The sequence below is a fragment of the Phascolarctos cinereus genome, unplaced genomic scaffold (assembly GCF_003287225.1).
Source record: "Phascolarctos cinereus isolate Bilbo 61053 unplaced genomic scaffold, phaCin_HiC Scaffold_2;HRSCAF=192, whole genome shotgun sequence".
Lineage (NCBI taxonomy): Eukaryota > Metazoa > Chordata > Mammalia > Diprotodontia > Phascolarctidae > Phascolarctos > Phascolarctos cinereus.
In genome coordinates, this window is record NW_027555625.1 from 412898097 (window position 1) to 412919272 (window position 21176).

Genomic DNA, 21176 nt, shown 5'->3' on the forward strand with positions numbered 1-21176 from the left:
TATGCTAACTTGGGAGCAGGCCTTTTTTCCTTCCTAGCTATTTTTTTTTTCCCTTGCAGGCAGCCATACAGAATGCCCTGAAGTCAGAAGAGTCTTCCCTAGTCCTAAGACTCTATGAACGAGCAGGGGATGTATATTTCAATGGGGACCGCAACAGATACAGAGCAGCTGAATATTACAGGGTAACTCATGGGCCTACATGGAGGCCTCTGGAAATTCAGTAATGTTGGTGGATTTTATGGGAACTTAGAGAAAAAGGGCCCTAAAATTTGGCCCTGATCCCTACCTCATTCCTTCCCCAGTGGTGCCCCTAAACATCTTCAGAATCACCCAATGTCAGAGCTCATAGGGACTGATAACATAAAATGGGAGAGCATGATAGAGTGGAAAGAGCTTCCACTGGTTTTAGAGGCAGAGGATGTGGGTTCAAATCCTGGGTCTGCCACTTGTACTTGTGGGACCTTGGGACAAGTGACTTCATCTGTCTGGGTCTCAGTTCCCTTCTCTGTAAAATGAAGGGGTTGAATTAGGTGGTCTCTTAAGGTACATTCCAGGTTTAAATCTATAATTGTATGAATGTAGCATGACAGAGATGTAAGGATCTGAAGGGCCAGTTAGTTTAGCACCCTCCTTTTAGGGAAGAAGAACTTTGGGCCCCAAGAGGAGAGCGATTAGCCCAAAGACACACATGGAGAATGCGGCAGAGCTGGAACCTGACAGGTCGCTTCATCTCAGGCCAGGGGACTTTTCACTGCCTGAAGAGACCTGCTGCGATCATTTGGCTTCCAGAAGAGACTTTCAACTGGCATTTTTTAATGAGTCATTTTCATTGGCTGTTTTTAATAGCACCCTCATGAAGGATGGGGATAGAAATCATAACAAAGTCTGAATAATTCATATTTCTGTAAAACACTGAAGTTTATAAAGCATTTTTTATCACAGCAACCCTTTGAGTTCGGGGGAAGGGGAGGAGTAGTATTATCCCCATGTTAACAGACCAGAAACCCGAGTCTCAGAGATCTTGCCTTTCTATTTGTTGTCTTTAAAAAAAGGGATGGGGAGGATTCCTAAAGAAAAACCTGAGGCTTAGAAAGCAGGGTCTTGCCAAAGAGGGTCAGAATTAGAACTCACCATCTATTGCTTACTATGAGGTGGCAGAATCTTGGACATGAAATCAGAAACCTGGGTGTGAATCCTGCTTCAGCCACTTATGACCTTGGGTAAATCCCTTAACTTCTCCAGGTCTCTCTCTCTTCCTTCATCAAATAAATGCATGGCCCAAGAAGATTTCTGTGTTTTGAATCAAAAGTTATCTGCCAACCTGAAAAAGGTGACTAGAGAGAAGAGGCATAAATGGAAATGGGGTCCCTCCCTTTCTCCCTGGAGAGAGGTAGGCAGGAAAATGTGGCAGAGCTGGGCTCAGAGAAGGAAAGGCTGAGGGCTCCATTTTGCTTTTATCCTCAGCGTGGAGCTGTCCCCATAGCCAGGAGGATAAAGGCTTTCAGCATCGAACTACGCCTATTCAACAAGCTGACTGAGCTGCAGCTCACCCTGCAGGGCTATGACAAGGCACTGGAATTCGCCACCTTGGCTGCTAGGCTCAGCACCATTGCAGGTAGGTGGGGAATCCACACTTGGGCTGCTAGACCAGGAGGGGCGGGGTATAGGAGGAAGCAGATATGTCACAGGGACAAACTTTGCACATGCAATATCTAAGAGACTGATTTGGAGTCATGAAGATGTGTGTTCAAATCCCACTCTTTAGTCATTTCCTAGCTGTGTGACCCTGGGCAAATCATTTAACCTCTCTGAGCCTCAGTGTCCTCATCTCTAAAATGAAGGGGTTGGACTTGATGGCGTCTAAGGTCCTTTATGTTTCCAATCCTATGATCCCATATTATGATTTCCAATCACATAACAGTGTGCGATCTAGTTCTCTGGATTTACATCTCATCCTTCTACTAGAATGTAAGCTCCATGAAAGCAGGAAGTCTCCTCTAAACTTTGCAAATTCCCTAGTTTCTTCCCCAGCATTGGACTGTGCATGCAGCAGGTACTCGAGATGTATTTGTTAAACATTCAAAAGCCAAAGAAGCTAGCATAGTCTGAGGTTGGAGACAAGACCTGCGATTTCACTGGCACAGTGAACAACTCCCAATGAGGAAGCTCCTTTACCCAATGAAGCTTGGTGTTTCCTCTGCAACTTAGGGAGTTATGAGGGGAACAAGAGTTGAAGTGATTTGCCCAGCTCACATGACCAGCAAGTGTCAGAGGCAGGACTCAAACCCGCGTCTTCCCAGCTCTCTGTCTACTGCTATCATGCCATGCTGCCTCTGGTAATGTCAACTTAGCTGTCATTCATAAAGATGGAGTGTTCAGAGTGGCAATCACAAAAAATGAAAAGGCTTTTGCACAGAACAAGGGAGGTGATAATCCTACTATGCTTTGCCCTGCTCAGATCATAAGGCTGGGGAAGATAAGGAGTTCTCTTTTGGACATGTTGAATTTGAGATGTTTATGGGCCATCTAGTTTGAAATATCTAAGAGGCAGTTGGAGATAGAAGACGCTATTTTACGGTGATTTCAGAACATCTAATACAGTACAGTGTAGTTCTCTTGATGCATATGTTTTCCTCTTACTACCAGGGGTGGGAAACGTGCAGCCTCAGGCCACACGTGGCCCTGAGACTGGAGGTTCTCCACCCCGGTACTAGATCATGAGCTCCATGAAGGCTGAAACTCTGTCATAGCTAAACTTTACGTCTTCCCCCAGGATGACCATTACAGGGTGACCATACGTATGTGGCGTAGTACATAGAAGACAGGCCTTGGAGGCAGGAAGATTTGGGTCTGAGTGAGTGACCAAGGACAAGCCACTTAAGCTCTCAGTACCCAGACACACCCCTAAAACTGTTAGTTGTGGATGAGTTGTCCATCTCCTTCAGTGCAGAGAGTTTCCACCCAAGGGAATGCCAGACACCAGTGAAATCACAGCTCGGAGCAACAAACGGGCAATTCTACAAATCCAGAAACCGAGGCCTGCATCACACAGCTACTAAGTAGCCAAGTAGGGATTCAAACCTAGGACCACAATATTCTTATCGTTATTCCATAACTACCTTTATGGAAGATCCTCTAGCCCTTCTCTTGAGATAACATGACTCAACCTAATAGAATTTTTAGAGGATGATTTATTGAGAACAAGCTTATCTGTGCAATATGGTATAATGTAAGGAACTCTAGATCTGGAGGTCAAAAGAAACCTAGGCTTGCATCCCAGCTTTCTATTCACTAGCTGTGTGACCATTGGCATGTCTCTAAACTTTTCTGAATATCAGGGTTTTTTGTAAATCCATCTAATGAAGGCAATACCTCTAAGATCAAGTGAGATGATATATGTAAAGCACTTTTTTAAACTGTAGAGCATAATATAAATATCGGCTACTATGCTTTATTATACAGACACTCAAGTCTATCCACATTAAGTTCTTACACAGCCTGGTCTCTGCTTACTAATGTTTCCTCGCAAAGGAAAAAAAGAAAGAAAGGACCTCAGACATGATTAGGGATGCCTGCCCCCCTGACTTCCCTGCTCCTGGCCCACATGGCTGCTTTGAGTGCTCTTTTGGCAGTGACCCCTATTCAGACATGGATTAGATGAGATAACCCCTGAGGTCTCTTCCTTAGTTATACAATGTATGAACTCATCCCATGGAACGTTTACAAAATGCCTCTTGTATATGACACATTGTGCTGATTCTGAGAAGACACAAGTAAGGCACAGGCCCTGCCCACTCTGTAAGAACCTAGATCATGTTACTGTTCCTATTGCCACATGAGAGTATATCAGCCCAAGGCCTTTGGTGACAGAGCTGACTTTTATTGTGGGTACAGGGAGTTCCCACTTAGCAGCAGGCTGGGATCCAAAGTTTGTTTCTTGTTTGGGAACATGCATTTTCCCACAGAAACAGTCTCTTGCAGAGACAGCTTGCATTTCTGTAGCCATTTAAGATTTACAAAATACTTTCTTCTTAAGCCTCCATGTAGGGAGGTATCAAGCAATTATTGTTATTATATCCCCATTTTACAGATGAGGAAAGTGAGTCTCAGAGAGATGAAGTGATTTTTCCAAAGTTATGTAGATAGTCAGAGCTGGAACTTAAACCTATGTCCTCTGGGCCCAAGTTGTAGGCCCTTGCTACTATACTGTGCTTCTTCTTCATAATTAGCTTTGTGAAGATCTGTGAGCTTCAATAGATTGAAATTCAATATGCCAGCATATGATAGCTTTACACTCTCCACCTCTGCCTTTGCATAGGCTGCCCCCATTGCTGGAATGCTATCTCCTCACTTCAGACTCTGAGAATCCCTACCTACCTCCAAGCCTCTGCTCATGTTCCACAGGTAGTCTTTCCATCTACTTAGTTGTTCATGTTCTCTCTCCTCTTTACGTGTTGTATCCCTCCAGTAGAATGTAATTTCCTTGAGGTTAAGGCTGATTTTTCATGTAGCATTTGGATACCAGTTCCTGGCACAATGCTTGTTGAATGAGACAGGATTGAATCGGAAGGCAGACAAAAAAGCTAATGCAAACTTATGTTGCATTAAGGGAAGGAGGTACGGAGTCTAAGACTGAAGGTGATAGTCCTGCTGTACTCTCCTTGATCAAACCATATCTAGGGTATTCTGGCAGCCACATTTTAGGAATAACATTGACAAACTGAAGGGCAGTCAGAGGAGAGTGACCAGGATAGTGAACAGCCGGAAGATGGTGCTACGATTGTAAAGAGATCAGAAACTATGCCATACAAGGATCAGTTGAAGATTTAGAGGATTGTTTAACCTGGAGAAGAGAAGACTCAGTGAGAGAGGGGAAGGAGGAAGAGACATAGTTGTCTTCTACTACTACAAGGGTGATAAAATGGAAGAAAATTTAGATCCACTCTGGCTAGCCACAAAGAGAAAAATTGGGAATGTGCCATGACACAAGCAGGTCAGTTAAAGGAACTAAGATTTAGCCTAGAGAAGACATAAGCAGACACGTTGGATATCTCTGGAGCTGGAGGAGAGATGAAAGACAGAGTAGGGGATGAAAGAATAAAGAGCAGAAATAATACCTGATTTGGTAAAGTGGAATGGGGGAAGGATTGAGGATAGGGGTCAGGGATAGGAATACGGTCTCTGGTGAGGAAAGGGGCAATAAGAAGGTTAAGGAAAGAGGGCTCAGGAAACTCAGGAACAAGATCATGGGATTATGGATTTAAGGAATGCAAAAATGAAATAGTTCCTGCCCTTACAGCTTACTTTCTCTTAGGAGAAAGAGCATATACACATCTAAGTAGATATAAATCTCTCTTTCTCTCTCTTTTTGTTACTCTCTCTCTCTCTCTCTCTCTCTCTCTCTCTCTCTCTCTCTCTCTCACTTCTATCTATATCTGTATACGCACATATATACATATACATACAAATATATGTTTGTATATATGTGTGTATGTGTGTGTGTGTGTGTGTGTGTGAATACATTCACACACTATATAATTTCATTAGACTGGAGAGTGCAAAAAGGGGAGTAAAATGTACTAAGTCTGGAAAAGCAAACTGGAGCTAGATTATTAAGGACTTTAAATTTCAGACAAAGGAGTTTGCATTTGATCTTTGAGACACTAGAGTTTTTTGACAAGGATGTGACAGCTCAGACCTGTGTTTTATTAGTAATATCACTTTGGAAGCTATGGGAAGGATCATCAGAGTGGGGAGAGATTTAAGGTGGGGAGATAAACTAGGAGACTACTGCAATGATGTGGAGGAGTTGCTAATGGTATAAACTAGTGAACTGGGCACATGAGGAGGGGACGCATGTTAGAGAGTCTATGGAGACATAATTGATGAGACTTGGAAAGGAAAGAAGTAAATTAAGCCCCTACAACGTACCAGACACTGTGCCACAAACTTTACAAATATGATCTCATGTGATCCTCACAATAACCCTGGAAGGCAGGTGCTGTTATCCTGCTGTCGCTGTTAAAGAAAGTGAAGCAGACAGTGGTCGTATGACTTGCTCAGGGTCACACAAGTGTGAGTCCGGATCTGAACTTGCATCTTCTGGATTCCTGACCTCGCACTCTTTTCCCTGTACCAGCCAGTTTTCTTGGGTGGGGGGTAGGGTGATGGCAGTGGTCCAGTATTGAAGAGTGAAGAGTTGGAGATGACTCAAAAGCTGCAGACATTAGTACCTTGTTCCTGCCTTGTTAGAAGTAGGAAAATTAAGAACAGAGATTGGTTTGGGAAGACAAATGATGAGTTATGCTTCGGGCACGTTTAGCATGAAATGCTTCTGGGTCATCCATTTGAAAATGTATAGTCAACAATTAATTTGTTCTTTGACTCCTACATTAATTACTCTCCATTCAATGATTGTCATTGCTCTCCATCTAGGCCTGTATCTTTAATCACATTTCCTTTATTTGTTACTACTTTATGACTTACGGTCTATAAATGGTGTTTTGTTATTTCTTTTTGTATTTATTTCATATTCTTTTTAAGCCCTAGCACATAATCACTTTTTGTAAAGATGCCATGGAATTCTGAGAAATATTTGTATTCCTCAATATTTTCTTTTAGAAATCCTGATGGTTAGTCAATCTAACTGTTCCAACATTTTGCTCAGCTCTCTATTTTTTCTTATTTTATCTTTCTATCTATATCTGTCTATGTATACATATGTTTATATATACATACATACATGCATGCATACACACACACACACACACATATATATCCAGCTCTCGTAGGAAGAGATTTGAAATCTATTACTATGTTAATATTAGTGTATTTTTATATATTGCTTACCTTTTAAGAATTTAGCAGTTGTGCCATTTGGTAAATATATATTCAATGTTGGTATTTGTTCATTGCCTACAGCGCCTTTAAACAAAATATCATTTCCCAGTTTGTCTCTCTTAATATCATTTGATATTTGTCTTAACTTATATCATGATGGCAACTTCTGCTTTTTTAAAGCCATCTAAAGAATAATAGTTTTTCCCCACCCATTCATTTTCATTTTTATGTATTTATGTTTTACAAGTGTTTCTTGAATTGAGTAAGTTGTTAGGTTTTGTCTTTTTTAGCCATTCTTATTTTTTTTAAATTGGAGAATTTGATCCATTCATATTCATGATTATAATTGTTAAGTTTGTATCTTCTTCCTTTAGTTACATACATGTTTTTCTCCCTCTTTTAAACCATAACATAGTCTCTACAGGTTGTTTTGATTAAATAAATCTGAACCCAATCTCTTCTCCCCAACACCTTCTTTCTCCCACTTTGCTGCTTGTATCTACTTTTTATTCTCTCTCTCTCTGTCTCTCTCTGTCTCTCTCTCTGTCTCTTTCTCTCTCTCTCTCTCTCTCTCTCTCTCTCTCTCTCTCTCTCCCTTTCCCTTTCCCTCTCCCTCTCTCTCTTTCCTCTCCCTCCTTCCCTTATCTCTCCTTCTACTTCTTTCTCTCTCCCCTTCTTCCCGCTGTCTATCTGTCTATGTGTTTGTGTCTGTGTCCCTCTTATTTGCTATTTTGCCCTTCCTTTTCTCAGCTCGTATGAATACAGTAACTAATCTTCCTTGTGTATTTGTTGCAAGACCCTAGTCACACCCCTCCTGCCTTTGTGGGGTCCTTTATTGCTAAAACATTCCCCTTCTGTTGGCTGAAGGTAACACCCACTCCTTCCTTTATGATCTGCCCTCCCAGTCACAGTTATATCTTTTCTGTTATATCCCACCCTGAAAGCAATGGGAGAAATTGAAAATCTCTTATCCTCCTCTCCTTGCAAATCAGGATCCTGTTTTCTCTTTGCCTCTCACCTCACCCCCAGCACTGTCCTGTTCTCATGTTAGGCGAGTTCCTTATTTCAAATTTGTTATTATAAACATGTACTTCATTTGTGTTCTTCTTGTCTCAAGTCATAGAAAGTAAGTTCTTTGAGGTCGAAGACCATTTGATTTTTGTCTTTTTGTCTCCAGGGCCCAGCACCAGACCTTGTACGTATTTGACTTTTAATAATGCTTATTGATTGATATCATCTCACCAGCTCTAAGATTGATTTACAAATGAGGAGATCAGATTCTCCCCTTGACATTAATTGCGTTTTTTCCTGTTCTCCATTTAGTTTTTCTCGTTAGGCGTGTTGCTCTTCAGATCATTTAGCCCATTAAAGACTCTTTGCCTCCTCGATGTCTCATAGACAATGAGCAGGCTTCTTTGCTTGCTTGCTTGTTTAGCAGAAAGTTGGACAACAAACAAAAAGGTTCCTCCGTCCTCCATTCATAAGCATGTCCAACACTCGCTCTGGTCCCCGTGAAACAAACACTTCAGCACTCAACTCTCCTATTTGCCTCACTGCTTTTCTCACTCATCTTTTCTGGATCATGATCCATCTTCCATCTTCCATTCGCAGGTCCCGTTCAGGGCCCTTCTCTATTCCCTCTCCTGAGGACCCCACCAGCTCCCACGGATTTAATTATTTTCCTTTTGCAGATGATTTCCAGGCCTACATATTGAAACAGTTCCCCTAATCTCCCGTCCAATTTCACCAGCTGCCTGTTGGACATCTCCAAATGGAAATCCCATAGGCTTCTCACACTGAAGACGTCCACAACAGAACCCACTGTCTTTCCTCTCGAAGCCACTTCCCTGTTTGTGCTGAGGGCACCACCGTCCTTCCAACCCTCCAGGGTCACAGCCTTGGAGTCATCTTGGACTCCACAGTCTCTCTTACTGCACCCCCTTCCCCATATTGAATAAGTTTCCAGATTTCGTGGATTTTCCTCCTCAACATTTCTTCCATCTGTCCCCTTCTTTCTACTTAATCTCACGACTTCTACCCTAGTTTTAGTTTCTCATCACCTCTCATCTGGACTATTATAATAGCCTCAAAATTGGTCACCTTGACTGGAGTTTCTTTCCTCTCTGACCAGTCCTCTACATAGCTTCCGAAATGGTTTTCCTGTAGCTCAAGTCTAACCAGGCTAATCTCCTGTTCAGTAAATCCCAGCGGCTCCTTATTGTGCATAGAATCACATGCAAACCACAATTTGTGATTTAAAGCCCCTCCTCACTGGACTCCAACCTAATTATACATTTGCTGCTGTTTGTGTTTCATTGTTCAGTCATTTTAGCTGTTTCTGAGTCTTCATGACCACATTTGAAGGTGGTTTGGCATTTCCTTCTCCAGCTCATTTTACAGCTGAGGAAACTGAGGTAGGTGGAGTTAAATGAGTTGCCCAGGCTTCACATAGCTAATAAGTGTCTGAGGCAGATTTGAACTCAGATCCTCCTGACTCCAGGCCCAGAACTCTATTCACAGTGCCATCTAGTTGCCAATTGTACATTATTCCTCTTTATTCATTTCATGGTCAAGCCAAACTGGCCTTCTTAGTGTTCTTCTCCTATCACACTCCATCTTCCATCTCCATGACTTTGCATAGGGAAAGGAATAAACATGTATCAAGTGCTAGTATGTGCTAAACACTTGTACAAATATCTAATTTGATTTTCACAGCAACCCCATGAGGTACGGGATAATACCTTATTATCCCCATTTTACAATTGAAGAAGCTGAAGCAAATAGAGGTTAATTGACTTGCCCAGGGTCACACATCCAGTAAGTGCCTGAGGCTGAATTTGAACTCAAGTCTTTCTAACTCCAGGCCAGCACTCTATCCACTGAGCCACCTAGTCTCCCATGCCTGGGATCTATTTTCTTTTCATCTTTACATCTTTAAATCCCCAGTTTTCTTCAAGGCTGACCTCAAGTGGCACCATACAGGTTCACAGGCTCATCGATTTAGAGCAGCAAAAGAGCTTAGATGTCATCAAATCCCATCCCTTCATTTGGAAATTAAAGCCCAGAGAAATAAAATGATCTGCCCAGTGTCACCTAGTGAATAAGTGTCTGAAGTAGTATTCAAACCCAGGTCGTCTGACGCCTGACTTCTGACTTCTACCTATCATTTCACATTGTGTATTGATGAAGCCCTTATTGATCTCTCCCCTTCCTACTGCTTGCCATCCTCCCCCCGCCCCATTAACTTGTATATCTTTGTATACATGTATATCATATATATGTATGTGGTTTCCAACTGATAAATTTTTATTTCCTTGAGTGCAGAAACTGTTTCATTTTTGTATTTGTATCCTCAGGGTAAAGTGCCTGGAACATATTATATTATTAATAAATGTTTCTTGACTGATTAGTCTTTCACTGTTAGATGAGATTTTTTAATTTTCTAGGATTTGGTCAGTTTCATGTTGAATTCCCTGTTTACCTCTCAGTTTCTTTGGAAGAATAACTCAAATTCCTTCCTTTTTCTAAATACCAATTATTTCCCCTCATGCTTAGGCTTCATTTTTATGTTACTTTAGCATGAAAATCTATCTTCTTTGGTATTTGGAGTATCATTTTAACTTTTTTTCTTTGAGTTCTTGTAAACACAGAATAAGCTTGTGCTATTCTGATTCGTTCTTGGAAGTTTGGGATTTTGTTTTTGTTTTGTCCTTATTACCTGCAATATTTGTTCTTTGCTGGTGTAGTTTTGAAATTTGACTGCACTATTTCTTGGTGGGAAAAACTTGGGCTTTCTCTCTGGTGGTATTCCATGTATTCTCTTAACCTGTACTTTGCTACTTACCTTTATAATTTCTCAACAATGTTCCTATATTTATTGAAGTATAGTATTCAGGTTTTCTTTTTCAATATTTTTTTTATTCCCTGAAAAACCTCAGGTTACCTTTTCAAGTCTTACCTTTCAGTTATACATTCCTGTTTTGTTAAGCTTTTATGTGTTCCTCCAATCTGTTGTTATTGCTTTAAAAAAAACACAACATTTTGTTCCTTTATTTTTCCTTCTGCCTTTGCATTTTTTTTTTTGCATTCCGCTTCACAAAATCTACTGCCATGGAAAGTATATGTCTTTTCACTTTCTATTGTCTCGTGTTTTATTAGATCTGTCAATTTCTTCTTTAAGAACTCTAATATTTGTCTTCGAATTTTTTAGTTAATTCTTTGATTGCCTTTTAAAACCATTCTGGAGATAACAACAACAACTAACATTTATATAATACTCACTATGTGCCAGGAATTGTGCTAAGTGCTTTATAAATTTTATCTCATTAAATCCTCCCAACGACCCTGGGTGGTAGGTACTATTATGACCTCCATTTTACAGATAAGAAAACTGAGGTGAATAGGTTAAGTGACTTGTCCAGGGTCCTACAGCTAGTACGTGTCTGAGGCCAGATTTGAACTCTAGATTCCAGAACCAGCACTCTACCCACTGAAGTTGCTCTCTTTGTCATTTCAGGGGATCTTTTGTGTTTTTAGTATTTTTCACCTTCCTCGGATGATTTTACCTCAGTTGCCTTTGTTACAAGCTACTTGCTTCTTGAGAAGACTCTTTTCTTTGAATTTTTCTTCATAACTCCTGAGTGAACTTTTATGTCTCCTCATCAGTAACTGCCATTTTAAAAATAATGTATTTGCTGAAAACATTCTTCTTACTACCACTTCTTTCTCTTCTGAAGGCCCAGCACTGCCAGTCCCTCTCCCCTACCCCCATCTCTTTCTGCAAGTTTTTTGTTCTCTTAATACTCCAGGACTGAATGAGCTCTGTATCTTTCGATAGGTAAGGCTGACCAGTATGCTTACTGCTCTAGGAAGCCCAAGTAGTCACTATATTTGGGTCTATTCTTCACCTTTATCAGTCCCACTATTCTGGGCTTTACTCTCGTCTTTGAGAGTGATTCTCATCAGTTCCCAGGCTAACCCCAGGGGGATGGTTGAGACAGTACCCATACTACTCTGTGCACATATAGGGGCTTTGAAATGGATTTCTTTTCCACCTTTCTCATACTCCTTCTATTGGTTGCTTGTTTCCTACTGAATTATATGGAATAACTGTTCAATTTAAATTTCAGGTCTTCTCCTTCCTCCTCAATCTTTCTCCCCATACTCCATGCTTCTTCACAGCTGACCCATTTCTTTTTTATTGAGACTCAGTACTATTCTAATTAGGAGATAAATCTACCTTGGACACATTTTACCCATGGAAAACTGACTGCCAAGAGGATAATTCCAGAAATCTGTGCCAAAGATTGCAATGAACCCAAGGGATATAGGGCTTCTCTGCCCAGTGTTGGCTATGGTTGGGCAAAAAATATCAAAAGGGATAGGATGATAACTTGGTCATCAGTTATTTTTTCCTATAAAAATTACCTTGCTGTGTTGGGTTTTTCCCAATCACTTTTTCTATCATTCTGTAGTTTGTGGTCCTTTGGAATGTTGCCTGTTTATTTGATTTGCTGGTAAGGCAGTGGGAGAGCTGCTTCTTGGTTACCTTTCATTGCTCCATCATCCCAGTGCACTCCAGAATTACTCCTCTTTTCAGGAGACCGGCTACAAAAGCTGGTGGCTTTCCATCGCCTGGCCACAGTCTACTACTCACTGCACATGTATGAGATGGCTGAAGATTGCTACCTGAAGACGCTGAGCCTCTGTCCGCCCTGGATGTACTCTTCCCAGGAAGCACTGTACTATGCTAAGGTGTACAGTCGCCTGGGCCACATGACCCTTGACCAGCTTAAGGTAACAGTCTTCTTCCCAAGAGGGCCCTAAAACAGGCCGAGGCTGGGCTACTTGCATATAAATCGCAGTCTTAGCTCACCCAGTCAAAAGGTAAAAAGAGTCAATCTGTCAGCCAAAAGTCATTTATTAAGTGCTTACTGTATACCAGGCATTTTGCTAAGTGTTGGAGTATAGAAACAAAAAAGAAATAGTTCCTTCTCTCAAGGAGCTTATATTCTGTAATAAATCATATTTGCGCAGTTTCTGACCATTGGTTGATAGTTAATCGCAAGTATTTATTAAGCATTTATTGTATACCATGATATGTGGGTATATAAAGATAGAAAGTAATTTTGGGGGGGAGAAGGTGCTAGCGCTTTTGAGGAGGGTGGGAATCAGTACAGGTTTATGTAGAAGGTGGCATTGGTCCTGAGCCTTCAAGGAAAGGCAGAGGTGAGAAGGGAGTGTGCATTGCAGGCAGAGGGGACGGTCAGAAAAAATGGTCATAGACAGAAGTGTATGTGAAGGGGAATAATAAATATAACAAAGTTAGGTTGGTGCCAGGTTGTAAAGGACTTCAAATGTCTAATAGAGCATCTTATATTAATCCTTGAATAATGAATCTCTGGAGTTTATTGATTAAGGTAGGTAAGTTTGGCAGCTGTGTGGAGAACAGATTGGACTAAGGAGAAATTGTGTCAAGGGGACCCATTAGACTATTGTAATAGTCCAGACGAGAGAAGATAGCAGCTTGAATTAACATAGTGAGGACCGGTATGGAGAGAAGGGTCTGGATGGGAGAAATGGAGATAGCTACAAGAGTGAGAGTGAGTATATACCACTTTAAGGCTTATAAAGTACTTTGCTTACTACGGCCTTCTCCTATTGGTGTTGTTCTCTGTTTTGCAGATAGGGAAACTGAGACTCAGCTAGGACAAGTGATTTATCCAAGGTTATTAAGGCAATTCAGGATTTAAAAGAAGGACTAAAATCCAAGCTTTTTTACCTTAAGTTCAGTACTACTTTCTACGCCACCACACTATTCTCTACTTAGAGATTTCATGAAAACTAGATATCCGTCTTTCATCCAAAGTAGCTCCTCTTCTTCCTACCCTCTCTGCCTTTGGGCATTAGTGATTACAAGCAGAGCAGGAAGTCAGTCTGCATAGTCTTTTCCCCATCCCCTTCCAAACCTCCCCCAATATGGCCCTGAGTCCAAACAAGCTTGAGGGACATTACTGCTCAGGCCTCCTCTAGCAAGGACACATGCTAGTGACTTTCTCTTTACTAATGTGTTTTTTTATTAGGATGCCCATGATGCCACTGACTACTTCCTGCTGGCCCTGGCAGCAGCTATCCAGCTGGGTGACAGCAAACTACAGGACACAATCCGGAGCAAACTGAAGACCATCACTTGCAGTCCTCTGTGGTGCAGCAGCCCAGGGGGCCAGTCTGCAGAACGGGCCAGGTGGCTGAGTGGAGGAGGACCTGCCCTCTGAGCGGCTATCAAAGCTTTGTCACATGTCAGCTGAAGGTAGTCCCCTTGACCTGCAGCCATCATCCATTGACCCAGAGTCATAATAGATTCATAAAGTATTAAGCTTGGAAGAGACCTGAAAACACCCTATATAGGGGGCCAGAGCAGGAGGTACCTTAGAACATAGCATGTTGGAGGTGCATCAAACTCTAGAACAGAGAACATAAAATGTCAGATCTGGAAAAGACTTATAGATCATCTAGTCCATCTTTATCTGAGTTAAGGTGGGGCCCAGAAAAGGCAAGTGACTTGTCCAAGATCACACAGCCAATTATCAGCAAATCCATCATACAAAACTGGGATGGTAGATTCCTGGGCCAGGTCTCTTTGATGCATGCTCTTTCTCAATAGTTCAAATTGCCTCAGACCCTTACTAGCTCCCTGACCCTGGGAAAGTCATCTAACTTCTATGTACCTCGGTTTCCTCCTCTGTAAAATGAGGATAGTAATAGCATCTTCCCCACAGGGGTTGTTCTGAAGTTAAAAATATCCACCTTTAGACAGTTTTAATTATTTGGACATTTCTCCATAAATTGAGCCAAAATCTTCCTCTAAGATTTCCCCCCTGTTACTGCCAGTTCTGCTCTCTGAGGACAAATAGAACATTACTAATCCCTCTTGCCTATGATGACCCTTTAGAATTTTGAAGTCCTTTTTCATGTTCCTTCATCTCCCAATCTATACTTCTCCAGGATAAATAGCCCTTGTTCTTTTAAACAGTCACCATCAGAAGGATGCTGATTTAACTTGGGAACCATAACTGGGGCACATCTTCATTGTTATTTTCCATTTTACTATTTATTTAATAAACACCTACAAGGGTTTTTGCTTTGTATTTAAAGGATCAAGGTGTGAGTGCTTCCTCTATCATGTGGTCCAGTGGAAAGAGTACTGACTCTGGACTAATCAGTCAGAAGACCTGGGTTCAAATCCTTGCTACCTGTGTATCCTCAGGCAAGTCATCTAATCTTGTTGGGGCTTATAAAAGTTATGTCAAAATTTGGTTGCCTGCAAAAGTTCATCAGTATTGTATATCAGTTTCATGTTGGCATGCTTTCCCGGGTTCTGGATAATGGACAATGCTCTCGTGCTTTCCCAGTCACCGATGCAGTGAGATAAGGCTGTGAGCTTGCTCCTGTGCTTTTTGACATAATGTCTTCAGCCATGTTGTCAAATGCTTTCAATAAGGATGAACATGGCAGCAAAGTCAGCTACCACACTGATGGTACCACACTTTTCAACTTGAAAAGACTACAAGCCATGACCAAAGTGGAGGGAGTGCTGGTGCATGATTTTCTGTTTGTAGATGTTTGGGCACTCAATGCAGCCTCTGAAGCTGAGATGCAACAGAGTATGAATCGATTCTCTGCTGCTTGTGCTCATTTTAACCAAACAACTGTCACTGAGAAAACACAGGTGCTCCATCAGCCACCACCACAGCATCTATATGTGGAACCATCGGTCACAGCAAATGGAGAAGTTTTGAATGCTGTGGATAAGTTCATTTACCTTGGGAGTGTACTTTCCAGGGGTGTACACATTGACAATGAGGTTGACGCGTGCGTTACCAGAGCTAGCTCAGTGCTTGGGAGGCTCAGAAGAAAAGTTTGGGAGAGAAGAGGTATTAGACTGACTACCAACCTGGAGGTCTACAGAGTCACTGTACTGACTCGTTGTTGTGTGCCTGTGAAACCCGGACAGTCTACCAGCGCCATGCCGGGAAACTGGGTCACTTCCATTTGAATTGTCTTAGGAAGATTCTGAAGATGGCCTGGCAGGAGAAGATCTGAGACACTGAGGTCCTTTCTCAAATAAACTGCCAAGCATTCAAGCTCTGCTTCAGAGAGTACAACTCCGATGGGCTGGCCACATTGTTTGAATGCAAAACATATGCTTGCCAAAAAGGCTATCTCATGGAAAACTCACACAGGGCAAGGGCTCCCATGGTGGTCAGAAGAAGCGGTACAAGGACGCTCTCACAGTCTCTCTTACGATCTTTGGAACTGATTGTGTGACATGGGAGGCGCTGGCACAGGACCGCTCAGCACGGTGTGCCCACATCAGAGAAGGTGCTGGGCTCTGGGAGCACAGCAGAATTGAGGCAGCTTCAGAGAAATGCCAGATACGCAGACTTGGAGAATCCGCCTCAAAGATTCCCACGGATTGTCGATGCCCAAGCTGTGGCGGAACGTTCCAGGCTCACGTTGGTCTGCTTAGCCAGCTGGACACGCTAACCTTTGACACGGGCGTGCTGATGTCATTTCGGTCCTCTTCGAAAACAAAGGACAACAAAACTACGTGTGAGTCACTGTGTACAATGATGGGGAAAGAAGAGACAAAAGTGCGTGCTGCTCTCAAGGACCTTCCATTCTACTCCATGCTTAGGACAGGTCGTTGATGAGAAGTGGCTGAAAAAAAACCCTCTCCTTGTGAGCAGTCCTCTAGTGACGAATCTCTTCTACACATGAAGCTAAGCTAAGTCTCGAGGCAGAGACACACAGTCCGTCGCCAGGCCCACATTCGAGGACCTTCCTGGGCTTACGCTCCAGTGACGTAGCTGTCGAGAATGCAGAGCCACCCCATACCGCAAAGATGCTTGGAGGAGAATTTTAGAGGAAGAAAGAATTCCTGCTTTTGCGGATCTTATCTAAAAGAACGCTGGTCTCTGCTTCTTGAGAACGTATGGCCTAACACTTTATCCATGACTCCATGGAATCCAATTCAACAGCGTTGCTAAGCCCCTCTTTTGTGCTAGGCACTGTTGTTCTCCTGTTGTCTCTCATCTCCATGATTTCGCACAAGCGTGCTTGGTCCTTTGCATCCCTCGTGCCTGGAATGATTTATCCCATAGACTTACAACTGGAAGGGGCCTCAGGTGGCATCTCATTTAACATCCTTGATTTTCATGTGATGAAACTGAGGCCACAGAGGTTAAGTGACTTGCCTAAGGACATTCATATAGATACCAGAGCTGGGGCTTGAATTCAGGTTCTCTTATTTCAAACCCAGTTTTCCACTGTGGATGCTATCTCTTATCCCCATTAAAATCTATTGATCTTAATCTCTGTTGGTTTTAATCTCTTCTCCTTCAAGATCCAGATTCACAAATATAAGATGGAAAAGTTATGAATGGCTAGAAAATAATTCATGTGAAAAGATCTAGGGGTCTTTGTGGAATACAAATTCAGTATAAGACGATAGTATACCATAGCAGCCACAAAAGCTAGCATGGTCTTAGGCTGCATGATATCTAGACAGGAAGATAACAGTCCTGCTGTTGCATCATGCCATATCTGAACTTCAGTGATGGGGAGCTTTCATCTCCTGAGACAACCCATTTTGTTGTACCAGAATTTGTTGTAAAGGATTTCTTCTTATACAGAAAAGAGTAAAAAAAAAAAACCAATAAGCAATTATTAAATGCCCACTGTATGCCAGATATTGGGCTAAGTGCTAGGAATCCAAAGACAAAAATGAAGTAATTGCTGGTCTCAAGGGAAGGCTAATAAGAATTATTATACATTTTTAAAATGTTATTTTATTCTTTTTAAGTATTTCAATAATTTGAACTGTGTATTGCTAAGGACAAGTGCTGCCTGATCTACCTTAATGAAGACATATGAATCATTGTCATTAACATGTCCTCTCTGGGTTTATGAACCAGACAAAAGTTCTTTGCTTTTTAAAAAATTGCTTTAAAGGTTTTGTTTCAGGTGCAGCTAGTGGTGCAGTGGATAGAGTATGGGCCCTGGATTCAGGAGGACCTGAGTTCAAATGTGGACTCAGACACAGAACACTCACTAGCTGTGTGACCCTGGGCAAGTCACTTAACCCCGTGGCCTAAACAAGAACAAAAGGGGTTTTTTCCCCTCCTTTTAAAAGAAGCTAAACATTTCTCTTGAAATTTTTTTATGATATTAATTTATTAAGGAAGAATTTTGCCTCTCATTCTGTGGCTCCAAAGTACACTAGAAGAGCTAATATTTCAATTTACAACCAAAGACAAGTTAGTTAACTTTTTTTAGACAATCTCTGCCCCTCATGCATGGTAATAGAATCTAATCTAAAAAGAGTGCCAAGAGACAACTTTGGAGCTTTGTGATGCGTTTCCCACTTCTTTCCTTCTCTGCCCTGCTGAGTAATAGCCTGAAAACCAAACCTGAGCCGAGCATTTACCTCCTTTGTATTTACAAGTCTCCTAAAATGCTTTTAACACAGCAGGTGCTTGGAAAGTAAAATTTGTGGGTTTTAACCTAAGTTTGCAAGAGGTATGTGAGCAGCCTGTGTTGGTGAAGGAGCAGTTTAGGAAGAAGAAGGGATAACAAGAGACTGAAGGGACGAAGGAGAATTCCTAGAACATTAAACCTGAGAAGAATTTTTGATCATAGAACAAAAGGTTTAAGAGCTAGAACAGACTTTAGAACACAGAACACAGAATGTGAGAGCTGGCAGGGACATTTGAGCTTAGATTCCAAGTAGCATAGAATGTTAGTGCTTGAAGGGACCTTGGAACAAAGAAAATTCAGTGTAGCAATAGGAAGGTACTTGAGAACATAGAATGCAGGAGCTGAATGATCATAGATTTGGAGCTTTAAGGGATCTTTGTGGCAATTTCATATAGCCCTCTCATTTTACAGCTGAGGAAACTGAGGCCCAGAGGACTTAAGTGACGTTCCTAAGGTCACACAGCTGGTAAGTATCTGAGGTAGGATTTGAACTCTCCTCTCACGCAGCCACTACCTTAGTCCAGAACTTCCTCACCTTTTACCTGGACTATTGCAGCAGCTTTCTTTTTAGTTTCTCTACTAACTACCTTCCATGTAACTCCCAAAGGTGATTCTCCTCTACCCCTCCCCTGTCAACCTTAATAAACTCCAATGACTCCTTGTTGGCTCTTAGATTAAACATAAATTCCTGTGTCTGGAATTTAAAACTTCACACCTGGCCTCTTCCTACCTCTCCAGACTTCTTGCATGTTAACTCCTCTACGTGCTCTTTAGGCCAACTATAATACTGGCTTATTTGCGGTTTCTCACACTCAACAGTCCATCTCCCTACTTCCTGCCTTTACTTTGGCTGGCCAGTCTGGCTTTGAAGTCTGTATATCTCGCTTTAAATCTTACCTCTGTTATATGCTACCTATGTAACCTTGAGCAGAACACTTTAATTTCTCTGGGTCTCAGTTTCCCCAAATGCCGAATGAGAGGCTTGGAACGGATGCCCTCTAAGGTCTTTTCCAGTTCTAAATCATTGATCCTGTGACTTCTGTCTCTGGTCTCTACAATTCAGCTTGAGCCTTACTTTCCACAGGAAGCTTTACCAAGCTTTACCTGGTGCCCTCCACTGCTAGGATCCTCCCTCCCAACCCTGTTACGTATTCATTTCATGCACATTCTACATACACTCACACATGTACTTTGTTAAGAGACAATATGGAATAGTGGCTTAAGAGCTGCCCATTGAGCCAGGGTGACCTGGGTCAGAGTCTGCCTCTGACTCACAAAGGCTGTGTATCCATGGCCAAGTCTCTTAATCTTGATGCTTCAGGAAGCTCTCTAAAACTATATGTTGCCAGAAGGGGCTGATCTGCACCAGTAGAGGAAGTGTCCTCACCCAGGAGTTCCCTGTATCAATGATATCGTGGGTCCAGTCTCTATCCCCTATATATATATTCTCTCTCCTCCTATCCGTGAAGCTCTCTGAGGATAAAGACTTTTAATTTTGTCCCTGTATCTCCCCTGTTACTACTCCCCTACACTTAGCAAGTGTCTGGCCTATAGTAGGAGCTTAATAAATACTTGTTGATCGATTGATTGATTGACTGACTGACTAAGGCATGAAGAGATCTCACAATAGCCCTTCCTGCTTCCCTCATCCTCCCCTCCTTCTGGTCTTCCTCCAGGACAATCACTAACTCCTCCCCAGAGCAGAGGAGAGATGCCCCATGCACACCAAGCAATACAGACCCTCCCTGGCCCCGCTGTAGCTGGTAGGATGACTCCCACAAAAGTCAATTTGTTTAGATACAGTTGATTTGATTTTTCACTATGCTTCATGCTCACCACATGTCTGGTGCCTTCTAACTGTTGAAGACATTTTTTATTCCATAGTGGTGTCGGGTTTTGGATAGATCAACAAACCTTTGACCCCTTTCTTCATCCCAAACCATATGGTTAAATGTATTTTTTCTATCTTCCATGTGTAGTCAGTCTCGTGGAGGTTGCCTGATGCAGAGTCCAAATAGAAGAGGGATTACTGATAAATGGTCTGGAGGTCCTCCAGGTGCTACTACGGCCTGCACATGACTCTGTGCTGCTTGCACTGAGACCCAGATCACTTCTGGGCCTCCTCAATAAGACCCCTGGTTACTAACAACAGAGGGGGCCTATTAATCTACCCAGGGGAAGAATTGTGAATAAAGCCTACGTGTTACCTGGATTCTGAAATGCAGCTGGTTGGGTAGTCCACTGAGCTAGTCTGTCAGCACACAGACCTGGAATAGCTACAGCGAATGGATGATGTGCTGAGCCCAGAGTTGAAAAGGGAGATCAGAGCTGAAAAGGTTGTATTTGGAATATCGTGCAGCATTTTCTATGATCCCAAACTGTCCTTGACAGTGTTCTTATTTTTATCTTTTTAAAGTTATTTATTTATTTATTTTAAAAATGTATTTATTTTTAGTTTTCAACATTCACTTCCACAAGATTTTAAGTTCCAAATTTTCTCTTCACCTTGTCCCTCCCCCCATCCCAAGACAGCGTGCATGCTGAACACCCCTTCCCCTAATCTGCCTTCCCTTCTATCTCCCCTCCCTTCTCCTATCCCCTTCCCCTTCCATTTCCCTGGAGGGGACGATAGATTTCTATACCTCATCACCTGTATATCTTATTTCCCAGTTGCATGTAAAAACAATTTTTAACTTTTGTTTTTAAAACTTTGTGTTCCAAATTTTCTCCCTTCCTCCCTCCCCACTCACCCTCATTGAGAAGGCAAACAACTCAATGCAGGTTATACATGTGTAGTC

At 42.0% G+C, this 21176-nt stretch overlaps 1 protein-coding gene across 3 annotated transcripts in view; it reads left to right on the forward strand.

The window, feature by feature from the left end:
• Positions 1–19963, forward strand: part of SH3TC2 (SH3 domain and tetratricopeptide repeats 2) — a 71748-nt gene extending 51785 nt beyond the window's left edge. The window contains exons 13-17 of one of the 3 annotated variants that reach the window (XM_020969126.2): positions 60–182; positions 1465–1615; positions 12440–12636; positions 13923–14149; positions 14995–19963. In XM_020969126.2, the coding sequence (XP_020824785.1) occupies positions 60–182; positions 1465–1615; positions 12440–12636; positions 13923–14114 (663 nt within the window). In that variant the 3' untranslated portion in view covers positions 14115–14149; positions 14995–19963. Of the gene's footprint in view, positions 1–59; positions 183–1464; positions 1616–12439; positions 12637–13922 lie in introns of all 3 variants that reach the window. The other 2 variants (XM_020969125.2, XM_020969129.2) reach the window with 2 other exon arrangements.
• The last annotated feature ends 1213 nt before the right edge of the window (positions 19964–21176 follow it).